At 46.3% G+C, this 14,148-nt stretch overlaps 1 protein-coding gene across 2 annotated transcripts in view; it reads left to right on the top strand.

The window, feature by feature from the left end:
* Positions 1-14,148, top strand: part of SETD5 (SET domain containing 5) — a 98,850-nt gene that overhangs the window by 36,603 nt on the left and 48,099 nt on the right. For both annotated transcript variants that reach the window (XM_065407253.1, XM_065407252.1), the window contains 7 exons: positions 505-622; positions 1,114-1,223; positions 1,518-1,767; positions 1,991-2,074; positions 11,939-12,202; positions 12,856-13,176; positions 13,612-13,854. In XM_065407253.1, the coding sequence (XP_065263325.1) occupies positions 505-622; positions 1,114-1,223; positions 1,518-1,767; positions 1,991-2,074; positions 11,939-12,202; positions 12,856-13,176; positions 13,612-13,854 (1,390 nt within the window). The remainder of the gene's footprint in view (positions 1-504; positions 623-1,113; positions 1,224-1,517; positions 1,768-1,990; positions 2,075-11,938; positions 12,203-12,855; positions 13,177-13,611; positions 13,855-14,148) is intronic.

Here is a 14,148-nt window from a genome sequence, read left to right as displayed (position 1 = left end):
CTTCTTCACACAGTGCACAGTCATCTTGTGGCACTCATTGCCTGCCAGGGGGTGTTGTGAATGCCAAAAGTATAAAAAAGAATTTGATAAGTTCATGGAGGATAGATCCATCAATGCCTATTAGCCAAGATGATCAGGAACCAAAGCCCATGGTCTGAGTGTCCCATAACCATTGTCTGCCAGAAGCTGGAACTGGATAACAGGATGGATCACTCGATAAATTGCCCTGTTCTGCTCACTCCCTCTGGGGCACCTGGCACTGGCCTCTGCCGGCAGACAGGACACTGGGCTAGATGGGCCATTGGTCTGACTCAGTCTGGCCGTTCTTATGTGTTTTTCCATTTATGGAATAAAAATCTCTTCTTTTTCTGGGGTAGATGAAGTGCCTGAGTGAAAGAAGCAAAGGAAGAGCTGCTTCCCATACTCCTGTTGAGTAAGGAGTGGCTGTTCTGTTTGTGGTGGGAATTGAGTCTGGGGGATTACACGGGTTTGTTACTTCCCCAGGCCATACCCCTTTGTGCTGTTCTACTCGAAGTTCAACGGTGTGGAGATGTGTGTGGATGCGCGCACCTTTGGCAACGACGCCAGGTTCATCAGGCGTTCCTGCGCACCGAACGCAGAGGTAAACTTCCTGCTCCCCCTTGGGTGCAAACACAGGCCAGCAGGGCACCCGGTTCAGTAGAGCCCCTTTCACGAGCATTCAAGCCCTGAATAGAATGCAGTGGCCACAAGTAATGTCAGTAAAGAAAAGGGAGAGAACTTGATAACCCAGCAGCGGGTTGTACAGATTTTTCCCATTTGGCTGCCTGTAGGCTGAAGATGGGGGACAGGGAGGGAAGAGATTGGGGCACACAGGGCCTTTCTCCTGAAGGCCTAAGAGAGCTAGAGAAGGGGAGACTTGTAGGTTTCCTCTGGTCAGGGCATGGGAGTGGTCCAGGATAGGACAAAGTAAAGGATGGGGAAGGGCAGCAAAACAGGCTTTTTTCTAGGGCAAATTGAGAGGGTAATTTTAGCAAACCATGCAGGAACTCCCTTCCTGGTAGCAGACTGCCCCCTTTGGAATGAGGAACATCTCTCTTGGGATGTCCGTTTCTGTCTGCTTTGTTTGTGAAGGTCCGTCATGTGATTGCTGATGGAATGATCCACTTGTGTATCTATGCGCTCGCCTCCATTGCCAAGGACACAGAGGTCACCATCGCCTTTGACTATGAGTACAGCATCTGGTGAGTCCCTCATCTCACCAGCCTGTGCTGGTCTCCTGGCACAGACCTCCTCCTCCTCCTCCTCCTCCAGCCCCTTCCTCTTTTCTTACATTTTGCTCCATTATCTGCTGAATTGTATTTTCATATATTTATTCTGCCCAGTTCTACTGGTCTCTTCTGTGATAGAGGCTGGAAGGTAGCAGGCTCTCCTTGCTTTGGCACCTGGCGAGATCTGTAGTAGCAGATGCATTGAATGTCTCTGTAGGAGGGCTGAGAAATGAGGAGTGACACAGATATGTTTGTGTTTTGGACCAGCAACTATAAAGTGGACTGTGCATGTCACAAGGGGAACAGGAATTGCCCTGTACAGAAACGGAACCCAAATGCTGCAGAACACCTACCTCCACCTGTTCTAGGCACACTGATGATGGGGGCAGAAACAAGGCGTCGGAAAGCCCGTAGGAAGGAACTAGAATTGGAACAGCAGGGCATTGCATCAGATGAGAACAGCAACCAGCAAGCGGAGGAGGTTCCAGAGGGACCTGCTGCAGCCAGCGACAATGAGGTAAAATTTGACACTTTATAATGCCAGGTGTTTGGTCATTCACTGTGGAGGAATTTGGTCCTACAGGGCGCTGGTATCTCTAGAACCAGAACTGCAACAGCTCTTTCTTAAGCCTCACTCTAGTGAGATACCAAAACTAATCCTGGTAATTTTCCAACTGCTCTATATTTTCATTTTGCAATGGTGACTGTTCTGAGTCCTGGCTTCTCTCTGCTCTCTTCAGGCTGCAGATAAAGAAGAGAAGCAAGAGGAGGGGGAGAGAGAGGAGGCTGTGGATGAGCAGGGAGGCCTGGCTCACAGCAGACGGGTGAGTACCTCTTCTACTCTGATCCGTAGTTTCGTTTTTGTGGCAGGTGTATAGGATGGAGCAGTCACGCAGGGCAGATTGGTTGTTTCTGTTGTTTAGTGACATGATTCCAAATATTCAGAAATCACTGACTTTTGTCAGGAAGGGTGAACCTGGCAGATTTCACATCCGAGGGTGTCTGTACACAGCTGGTTAGGCTCCAACAAGTTAGAGATGGAGAAAATCTAGCAACCACCATTTGCTTTGGGGGACTGTCCCACAGCCTACAACATCCAATTGGTAAGAATGTTTTTCCTTTCTTGGTTTCATTCAGTTAGTCCTAGCTCCTTTCTTGGTCACTAAATAATTTCTCCTTACTCCCTGGTGTCCACACACTTCAAAGTAAATATTGTTAGGTTACTATCATGTCCCTATGCCTCCTTCCTCCTCCTCCTCCCTCCCTCCTTTGTAGCCTAGCCAAGCTTATATATACTTAGCTGTTTTAATCTTTCATCACACCCATACATCAATCCCTACAGGTCCCTGATCATTTTGCTTTTTTTTGAATTCCCTCCAACTTTTCTGCAAGGTTACTAGCTAATGCCCTAAGAGGCATGTCTTCCCCACATCTTTTATTAGTGATCCTTGTTTTGCACATACATGGTTGTAAAAGTCCTTCTTAGTCTGCTTAGATTTTTGGCAACACACAGTCTGTTTGCTCTTTTACTGCCCTTTTCCTTGCAACCCTAGCTGGTATGGTTTTCAGGTGTGGTTACTTGCTGTTTATCCTCAGACTACAAATTTTTGGGGAAAATGCAAGGATTGTAGTGTTGGTTCAAGGGTCTCCTCAAAGATCTATGTGCCTTCTCTATAGCATCTGGGTTGGTTTTCTGGATGGTAGTTTTCTGTACAACTAAGAACTAGGTTTTTTTAAATATATGTACTTCAAGAGGATGTCTATCCTGAGATGTGTCCTTGACATTAATTGAAAGTGCAATGAAAATAACAACAGTACATACTCCATCCCCCTTGTATCTACCACCAACCAGCACATATATCACAGTTCAAAATCTCCCACCTTTCCTGTTCCCCCAAAATGGTTTAGCCCTCTCCGAAATGCCTGCTTTAACAGATTGGGTTTGTTTCCAGTGGGGTCCTGCAGGGATCAGTTCTTATCTCTACGCTTATTAACATTTTTATCAGTGACTTGGAAGAAACCATAAAATCATCATTTGTAAAGTTTTCAGATGACACAAGAATTGGGTGAGTGGTAAATAATGAAGAGGACAGGTCACTGACTCAGGGTGTTCTGGGTCACTGTGTAAACTGAGTGCAAGCAAACACTATGTGCTTTAATCCAGCTACATGTAAATGCACACGTGTAGGAATAAAGAATGTAGGTCATATTCACAGGATTGAAACGAAGGTTGAGTTTCGTAGGGGATTCAGGCAGATGATGGAGAGAAGGCAAGACGAGGCTGAAAGGAAATGTCAAGACTCGCAGATGCAAGCTGGACTGGAGAACTGTGAGGGTAGACTGCTGGGTCAGGAAAATGACCAGTGGAAACATGTGACTACCAGAACCGGCAGAGGAAAAGATCAGCTAGTGAAGGAGAACTAGAGCTCAGGAATATGTTTGCTGAGTTGGAAAATGAAGAAGAGACGCATCAGGCGTAACAGAAGGTGGGAGGGCAAGGAAAAAGAGAAGAGCAGCTATTCCTATAAGAAGAGGGAAAGAGTCAACGGAGATAGCCAGAGTTTGGAGCCCCAGGAGGATACCGGATAACTCACAGAAGATTGCAAAAGAGAACAAAACACAAGAGGACTTGCAGTCAGAAAGAACAGGAGGAAGGCTGGAGAATCACACCAACACCAGGAAGAGGCAGGTCTATGTGATTGGTGACTCCCTACTAAGAAGAGTCACCAGGCCTGTCACCTGATCCGGAAAACAGAGAGGTGTGCTGTCTGCCAGGAGATAAGATACAGGATATGGAACTGAGGCTGAAGAGGATCCTAATGGGATCAAGAAAGAATCCACTGATTGTCCTTCACATGGGAACAAACGATACTGCTAGATTATCGCTAGAACATATCAAAGGAGATTTTGCCAGGCTGGGGAAGACACTTAAAGAAATGGAGGCTCAGGTGACCTTCAGTGGGATTCTGTCCCTCTCTAGAGGAGGAGAACGAAGGTAAGACAAGATTATGATGATCAACAGATGGCTCAGGCAGTGGTGCTATAATAAGGGCTTTGGGATGTTTGTCCACTGGGAGGCACTCGTGTATAGAAGACTGTTTTCAATGGATGGACTGCCCCTGAATAGGGAGAGAAATAGACTTCTGAGGTGGAGATTGGCGCAACTGATTAAAAGAATTTTAAACAAGGAACTCCGGGGAGACGATTGGGAGATGCTCAAGTAATCTCTGTGCCTGATTCTAATATTGACCAGGAGGAAAAGAGAGAGAGAGAGAGAATATAGCAATGGAGAAAAGAAACAACAGTGAGTAAGAGAATGGACATTAAGAGGAAAGATATTGCCAATGCCAATGAAGCTAACACTCAGGTAGTTGAGAAGTGTGAGCAACAAGGGTGATGTCGTGGTCGGAGTCTGTTATAGACCACCAGACCAGGGGGATGAGGTGGACGAGGCGTTCTTCCAGCAACTAACAGAAGTTGCTAGATCGCAGGCCCTGGTTCTCATGGGAGACTTTAATCACCCTGATATCTGCTGGGAGAGCAATACAGCGGTGCACAGACAATCCAGGAAGTTTTTGGAAAGTGTAGGGGACAATTTCCTGGTGCAAGTGCTGGAGGAACCAACTAGGGGCAGAGCTTTTCTTGACCTGCTGCTCACAAACAGGGAAGAATTAGTAGGGGAAGCAAAAGTGGATGGGAACCTGGGAGGCAGTGACCATGAGATGGTCGAGTTCAGGATCCTGACACAAGGAAGAAAGGAGAGCAGCAGAATACGGACCCTGGACTTCAGAAAAGCAGACTTTAACTCCCTCAGGGAACAGATGGGCAAGATCCCCTGGGAGAATAACATGAAGGGCAAAGGGGTCCAGGAGAGCTGGCTGTATTTTAAAGAATCTTTATTGTGGTTGCAGGAACAAACCATCCCGATGTGTAGAAAGAATAGTAAATATGGCAGGCGACCAGCTTGGCTTAACAGTGAAATCCTTGCTGACTTTAAACGCAAAAAAGAAGCTTACAAGAAGTGGAAGATTGGACAAATGACCAGGGAGGAGTATAAAAATATTGCTCAGGCATGCAAGAGTGAAATCAGGAAGGCCAAATCGCACTTGGAGTTGCAGCTAGCAAGAGATGTTAAGAGTAACAAGAAGGGTTTCTTCAGGTATGTTAGCAACAAGAAGAAAGTCAAGGAAAGTGTGGGCCCCTTACTGAATGAGAGAGGCAACCTAGTGACAGAGGATGTGGAAAAAGCTAATGTACTCAATGCTTTTTTTGCCTCTGTCTTCACAAACAAGGTCAGCTCCCAGACTGCTGGACTGGGCAGCACAGTATGGGGAGGAGGTGACCAGCCCTCCGTGGAGAAAGAAGTGGTTCGGGACTATTTAGAAAAACTGGATGAGCACAAATCCATGGGGCCGGATGCGCTGCATCCGAGGGTGCTAAAGGAGTTGGCGGATGTGATTGCGGAGCCATTGGCCATCATCTTTGAAAACTCATGGCGATCGGGGGAGGTCCCGGATGACTGGAAAAAGGCTAATGTAGTGCCCATCTTTAAAAAAGGGAAGGAGGAGGATCTGGGGAACTACAGGCCAGTCAGCCTCACCTCAGTCCCTGGAAAAATCATGGAGCAGGTCCTCAAGGAATCAATTATGAAACACTTAGAGGAGAGGAAAGTGATCAGGAACAGTCAGCATGGATTCACCAAGGGGAAGTCATGCCTGACTAACCTAATTGCCTTCTATGAGGAGATAACTGGCTCTGTGGATGAGGGGAAAGCAGTGGATGTGTTATTCCTTGACTTTAGCAAAGCTTTTGATACGGTCTCCCACAGTATTCTTGCCGCCAAGTTAAAGTAGTATGGGCTGGATGAATGGACTGTAAGGTGGATAGAAAGCTGGCTACATCGTCGGGCTCAACAGGTAGTGATCAATGGCTCCATGTCTAGTTGGCAGCCGGTTTCAAGCGGAGTGCCCCAAGGGTCGGTCCTGGGGCCGGTTTTGTTTAATATCTTTATTAATGATCTGGAGGATGGAGTGGACTGCACTCTCAGCAAGTTTGCAGATGACACTAAACTGGGAGGCGTGGTAGATACACTAGAGGGTAGGGATCGGATACAGAGGGACCTAGACAAATTGGAGGATTGGGCCAAAAGAAACCTGATGAGGTTCCACAAGGACAAGTGCAGAGTCCTGCACTTAGGACGGAAGAATCCTATGCACTGCTACAGACTAGGGACCGAATGGCTAGGTAGCAGTTCTGCAGAAAAGGACCTAGGGGTCACAGTGGACGAGAAGCTGGATATGAGTCAACAGTGTGCTCTTGTTGCCAAGAAGGCTAATGGCATTTTGGGCTGTATAAGTAGGGGCATTGCCAGCAGATCGAGGGACGTGATCGTTCCCCTTTATGCGACATTGGTGAGGCCTCATCTGGAGTACTGTGTCCAGTTTTGGGCCCCACACTACAAGAAGGATGTGGAAATATTGGAAAGAGTCCAGCGGAGGGCAACAAAAATGATTAGGGGTCTGGAGCACATGACTTATGAGGAGAGGCTGAGGGAACTGGGATTGTTTAGTCTCCAGAAGAGAAGAATGAGGGGGGATTTGATAGCTGCTTTCAACTACCTGAGGGGGTGGTTCCAAAGAGGATGGAGCTCGGCTGTTCTCAGTGGTGGCAGATGACAGAACAAGGAGCAATGGTCTCAAGTTGCAGTGGGGGAGGTCTAGGTTGGATATTAGGAAACACTATTTCACTAGGAGGGTGGTGAAGCACTGGAATGCTTTACCTAGGGAGGTAGTGGAATCTCCTTCCTTGGAGGTTTTTAAGGCCCGGCTTGACAAAGCCCTGGCTGGGATGATTTAGTTGGGAATTGGTCCTGCTTTGAGCAGGGAGTTGGACTAGATGACCTCCTGAGGTCCCTTCCAACCCTGATATTCTATGATTCTATGATACTGGCAGTAGAATGACTACCCAGTCGGGTGAGGAATGTGGGCAAAGCCAAGTAGAAACAACTAAATTGTATACCAATGCAAAGAGCCTGGGTAACAAACTGGAGGAACTAGAACTACTGGTGCAGGAAGCAAAAACAGATACTATAGGGATAACAAGAAACGTGGTGAAATAGTAGTCATGACTGGAGTATAGGGGTTGAAGGGTAATGTGCTGTTCAGGAGAGACAGAAATAAAGGTAAAGGTGGTGGAGTAGCTCTGTATATTAATGATGAGGTAGATTGTAAAGAAATTAGAAGTGATGGAAAGGATAAAATGGAGTCTGGGTCAAAATCACTTTGGGGAAGAAAGATACCAGAGGTGCCCCTTGGATAGTGCTTGGGGTCTGCTACAGACCCCCAGGATCCAATTTGAGACGTCTTTAACGTTTTTAATGAAATAAATACTACTGGGAATTGTGTGATTATGGGAGACTTTAACTTCCCAGCTAGAGATTGAAGGATAAGTGCTACTAATAAATAGATTTTCCTGGATGTGATGGCTGATAGATTTCATCACCAAATAGTCGCCGAACCTAAAAGAGATTATGCCATTTTAGATTGGTGTGGTGAGCAGTGAGGACCTCATAGAAGGTTGTAGGGGACAACCTTAGTTCGAGTGTTCATGAACTAATTCAGTTTGAACTAAATGGAAGGATAAACAAAAATAGATCTGCAAGTGGCATCCCCCTATTTTCATAAGGGCAAACTTCACAAAAATTAAGGGAATTAATTAGGGAAATGGACTCAACTGAAGAACTCCGGGATTTGAATGTGGGGGAGACTTGGGATTACTTTGTCAATGTTGCAGAAATTATCTGAAGCCTGTATCCCAAGCAATGGGAAAAAATTCGTAGGGAAGGGTTGCAGACCAGTCTGGATGAACAAGCATCTCAACAGGTGATTAAGAGAAAGCAGAAAGCCTACAAGGAAGGAAAGACCAGATGGATCAGCAAGGAAAGCTACCTCTTGGAAGTCAGAAAATGTAGGCAAAAAGTGAGAGTTACCAAAAGCCAGCCAGAACTGGACCTTGCAAAGGAGATTAAAACCAATAGTGAAAGGAATATAGCCATATAAATAAAAAGAAAACAAGTAAAGCAGAAGGGGGACCGCTAAGCACTGAGGATGGGGTGGAGTTTAAAGATGATCTAGGCATGGCCCAACACTTGAACAAATAGTTTGTCTCAGTTTTTAATAAGGGTAATGAGGATCTTGGGAATAGTGGCAGCATGGCTAATGAAAATGAGGATATGGAAGTAGAAATTACCACATCTGAGGAGGAAGTCAAACTCAAACAGCTTAATGGGACTAAATCGGGGGTCCCAGATAATCTCCATCCAAGAACATTAAAGGAACTTGCGCATGAAATTGCGAGCCCAATAGCAAGGATTTTTAATGAATTTGTAAACTTGGGGGTCGTACCCTATGACAGGAGAATGGTTAATATAGTACCTATTAAGAAAGGAAAAAAGTGATCCAGGAAACTACAGGCCTGTTAGTTTGACCTCAATTGTATGCAAGGTCTTGGAACAAATTTTGAAGGAAACAGTAGTTAAGGACATAAAGGTGAATGGTAATTGGGATAAATACAACATGGTTTTACAAAAGATAGATCATGCCAGACCAACCTGATCTCCTTCTTTGAGAAGATAACTGATCTTTTAGACAAAGGAAATGCAGTAGATTTAATTTACCTCCATTCAATAAGGCATTTGGTACAGTTTCACATGGGGAATTATTAAATTGGAGAAGATGGGAATTAATATGAGAATTGAAAGATGAATAAGGAACTGGTTAAAGGGGAGACTACAACGGGTCATACTGAAAGGTGAATTGTCAGGCTGGAGTGAGGTTACTAGTGGAGTTCCTCAGAGATCGGTCTTGGGACCTATCTTACTTAGCATTTTTATAAATAATCTTGGCACAAAGTGGGAGTGTGCTAATAAAATTTGAGGATGACACGAAGTTGGGAGATATTGCCAATACAGAAGAGGACCATAGAAGATCTGGATGACCTTGAAAAGTGGAGTAATAGAAAAGGGATTAAATTTAATAGTGCAGAGTGCACGGTCATGCATTTAGGGACTAATAACAAGAATTTGTTGCTATAAACTGGGGACTTATCAGTTGAAAGCGACAGAAGAGGAGAAAGACCTGGGTATATTGGTTGATCACAGAATGACTATGAGCTGTCAATGTGATGTGGCCGCAAAAAAAGGCTAATGAAGTCCTAGGATGCATCAGGCGAGGTATTTCTAGTAGAGACAGGGAAGTGTTAGTACCATTATTAAAGGCACTGGTGAGACCTCACCTGGAATACTATGTGAAATTCTGGTTTCCCATGTTTAAGAAAGATTAATTCAAACTGGAACAGGTGCAGAGAAGAGCTACTAGGTTGATCCAAGGAATAGAAAACCTACCTTATGAGAGGAGATTCAAAGAGCTTGACTTCTTTGGCCTAACCAAAAAAGGCTGAGGGGAAATATGATTGCTCTCTATAAATACGTCAGAGATATAAATGCCAGGGATGGAGGGGAGTTATTTAAGTTAAGCGCCAATATGGACACCAGAACAAATGGATAGAAACTGGCCATCAACAAGTTTAGGCTTGAAATTAGATGAAGGTTTCTAACCATCAGAGGACTGATGTTCTGGAACAGTCTTCCAAGGGGAGCAGTGGGGGCAAAAAATCTAACTGTCTTCAAGACTGAGCTTGATAAGTTTATGGAGGGGATGGTGTGATGGGACTGCCTACAATGGCATGTAGCCGATCTACAACTCCTAGCAGCAAATATATCCAGTGGCCGGTGATGGGACACGAGATGGGGAGTGCCCTGAGTTACTACAGAGTGTCTGGCTGCTGGGTCTTGCCCACATGCTCAGGGTCCAACTGATTGCGATTTTGGGGTTCGGGAAGGAATTTTCTCCCAGGTCAGACTGGCAGAGACCCTGGGGGAGTTTCACCTTCCTCTGCAGCATGGGGCACGGGTAACTTGTAGGTTTAAACTAGTGTCTCTGTAACTTGAAGTCTTTAAATCATGGTTTGAGGACTTCAGTAACTCAGACAGAGGTTAGGGCTCTGTCCCAGGAGTGGGTGGTTGAGTTTGTGTGGCCTGTAATGCGCAGGAGATCAAACTAGATGATCGTGATGGTCCCTTCTGGCCTTAAAGTCTATGATTGGGGATTCTCTCCTGACAAGCAGTGACTCTGAAAAAGATTTGGGTGTCGTGGTGGATAGTCAGCTGAACATGAACTCCCAGTAAGAAGCTGTGGCCAAAAGAGCTAATGTGATCCTGGGAAGCATAACCAGTGGATTCTCGATTAGGAGTCGAGAGGTTATTTTACCTCTGTATTAGGCACTGGTGCGACTGCTGCTGGAATCCTGGATGTATAAATTGGAGAGAGTTCAGAGGAGAGCCATGATTATGATTGATAAGCTCGAAAGCTTGTCTCTGTCATCTACAGAAGTTGGTCCAATAAAAGGTATTACCTCACCCAACTTGTCTCTCTGAAGGATTAGAAAACATGCTTTATGGTGGTAGACTCAGGGAGCTTAATCTATTTAGCTAAACAAAGAGAAGGATAAAGAGTGACTTAATTAGTCTGTAAGGACCAACATAGGGAACAAATATATGATGATGTTTTTTTTTTTCACTCTAGGAGAGACAGGTGTAACATGATCCAATGGCTTGACATTAGACAAAGTCAAATTTCCAAGAAATTCAAAATTCGATGTTTTTCTAAAAGATCTGCTGTAGGAATTATTTTGGGGAAGTTCTCTGGCCTGCGTTATGCAGGAGGTCAGACTAGATCAGTGGTGGGCAACCTGCGGGCCGCATGCGGCCCATTAGGGTAATCTGATTGAGAGCCATGAGACATTTTGCTGACGTTGACCGTCCACAGGCATGGCCCCCCGCAGCTCCCAGTGGCCACGGTTCGCCGTTCCCGGCCAGTGGGAGTTGCGGGAAGCGGCAGGCCGCAGGGACGTGCTGGCCGCCGCTTCCTGCAGCTTCCATTGGCCAGGAACAGCGAACCACGGCCACTGGGAGCTGTGGACGGTCAACATCAGCAAAATGTCTCACGGCCCACAATCAGATTACCCTGATGGGCCGCAGGTTGCCCACCACTGGATTAGATGATCACAATGGTCCTTCTGGCCTAGTCTATGCATCAATTAACAGATGGGCTTTACAACATGCCCAGAAAATCAACAGATTCAGGGTATGTCGAACCAAGCAGGGTGGGAAGCAGTGAATACAAAAGTTGAAGGCCCTTCATGAAGGATGCCCCATCAGCAACTCTCATAATGCTAAGGTTTCTGCACTCGAATGCCCCACTGATACCAACTGAGGCAATAGTAAAACGTCTGACTTCTGTTGTTCATGTTGGAGATACATGCTAGGTTGTTTGGGTTACTTAAAAGGTCTCCTCCTCTCCAAACAGGTCTGCCAGTGCTAATGCCAGGAGGCTGGTCCCTTCCTTGTTTAAGTTGAGACAGTCTGATTCAAGCAGTCTCCTTTCATTATGAGGCATTCCAGTTCTCTATGAATCCATAATCCCCCTCCCCTCTTCTGCACCATCACCTTTGTGGACCATATGCTGTCCAAGGCCCCTCCCCCACACTGTACTCCTGATCTTTTTCCTACCTCTTCCTGTCCTTTTGCTTGCCTGGTATTGCTGACCCGGATATATTCTTGTGTATGCTAGTCCCGGGAGGAGAGGAAGGTAGAAGCCATCATGCACATGTTTGAAAACTTGGAGAAGAGAAAGAGAAGACGAGAGCAACCATCAGATCGGAGCAGCACAGATGCCGAATTCATCGTTAACCCTGAGGCTTCTGAGTTGGAGGAGGTGAAAATGGAGACTCCTGAAACTGAAGACAGCAGTTCAGCTTTAAGTGGGGCTGCTCCAAGCACTCCTAACAGCAGCAGCAATGTTGGGGTGAACACACGGAGGTCCACACAGTCAGTAGTAAGTTGGAGGTAGGGCTGTTGCATAGCTTACACCAAGGCGAGTTCAACACAGCCCCTTTGGTGCCTTGCAAGGGTTAATAGCTAATGGCCAAGGGTCTGGATCTTTTAGTGCACTGATGTGCTCTCCAGCTGGCTGCTGACACTGGAGCCATGGAGAAAGGTATTCGCACCGTTTCAGTTAATAAGTCCATGCTGGATCTGAATTCCCATTGCCAAGTGTCCCGTGGTGGTGGGGCTGTGGACAGATCACTGTCTGGGACTGAATCAGTGCTATCAGTGCTTAGGAGTGGCAGCAGTTCCTTTCAGGCAGGGGGTGAGTCTCATGCTGCAGCTTTCTGATATGTGTCTTGTTGAAGCTGAGACCGCTCCTGAGTGTGCCAGTCGGTCTCTTTTCCAGATTCCATAGTGGAGATGCAAAAGGGAGAAAAAGCAATAAACTGAGGCACAAACGTGTCCAGCCCTTCAAGAGGATTCATAAAGCCATTCCCAGCCCTACCCTCTCAGAGCCCAGCGTTAATGGGGTCCAGTCTGACAAAGCTAGCTAAACAGTGCCAGAAAATAACTGTTATTCCTAATTCCCATGTGCAGAATAAAGGAGAAGAGGGGAGAACCTTAGAAATTCACAGACTGATGATGTGGTTTGCATTGTAGGATGCAATTCCAGAAAAGACGATCACTAAGCCAGCTCCAGCCAAACCCTCCAGGCCCCGACCCAAAAGCCGTTTTTCTCGATATCGGACCAGTTCAGCACAAAGATTGAGACGGCAGAAGCAGGCCATTTCCCAGCAGACCGAGCTCTCCCAGGCTGTCCCAGAGGAGGGAAGCAGCGTCAGCTCAGTAACTGCTGCAGATGTCAGCAGCATAGAGGGTCCAGGAGAAAGTAGGCAATTGATGGGGTCTGACCCAACTGTGATGCTGGCTGCAGGATCCCAGTCTAACCGAGCCACAGTAAAGTACCCCAAAACTAAAAAGGTAAGTGGTGTGAGAGTCTTCATCAAACGTGGGAGGGGGTGGGCTCTGCCAGGCCCCTAGAGAGAAGGTTGGGTCATGCAAAAGGAGTCTCTGGAAGACTTGCAGTGAATCTGATGCACAGTGCTAACATAAACAACAAGGAGTCTGGTGGCACCTTAAAGGCTAACAGATTTATTTAGGCATCAGCTTTCGTGAGTAAAAACCTCACTTCTTCGGATGCATGCTAACATAGTTCTCCTCCAGCGTGTTTCCTTCAGGACATTGCTGCTCTCTGTGATGAGCTATATCAGGTGCCTCACCCCTGTGCATTTTCTGCAGAACATAACTCAGCTCTTGGTGTGGTGGTGTCTTGGGCAGTACGCCCTTACATACTCTGTTTTATTACTTCCATTCTTCGCCAGCTCCTGCTGTATTCATAATTGCTCTCTTCTTCAGTATCTAGTTACAGAATGGCTGAATGACAAGGCAGAAAAGCAGGAATGCCCCATCGAGTGTCCTTTACGTATTACCACGGACCCCACTGTTTTGGCAACAACCCTCAACATGTTGCCAGGTCTTATCCACTCCCCACTGATTTGTACCACACCCAAACACTACATCCGCTTTGGCTCGCCTTTCATCCCTGAGAGACGTCGAAGGCCTCTTCAGCTGGATGGGATATACAGCTCCTGTAAAAAGGTACGTCTGCTCATTTCCTCTTCTGTCAGGGCTTCAATACCCACGTTCTATTATCATCAGCGCGTGCTTGTAAAGGCTTGTCATGTCAAGCTTGTCGCTATGCAGTCACAATGAGTTAGCCCTGCCCAGCATATTTCTGCATACTCTAGCGCAGTGTTTATCAACAACTGGTCCGTGGCAACCTCTTTGCCAGTCCCTGAGATTTCCCTGACACAGTTTAGAAAGGCAGCAAGCCAGCCCCTGGAATCAAAAAGGTTGAGAAACACTGGGTAGAGTAAGAGGTCAGTGGAGTTG

Source organism: Emys orbicularis, chromosome 7 (assembly GCF_028017835.1).
Source record: "Emys orbicularis isolate rEmyOrb1 chromosome 7, rEmyOrb1.hap1, whole genome shotgun sequence".
NCBI classification, from domain to species: Eukaryota; Metazoa; Chordata; order Testudines; family Emydidae; genus Emys; species Emys orbicularis.
This window is presented reverse-complemented; position numbering and strand designations above follow the sequence as displayed.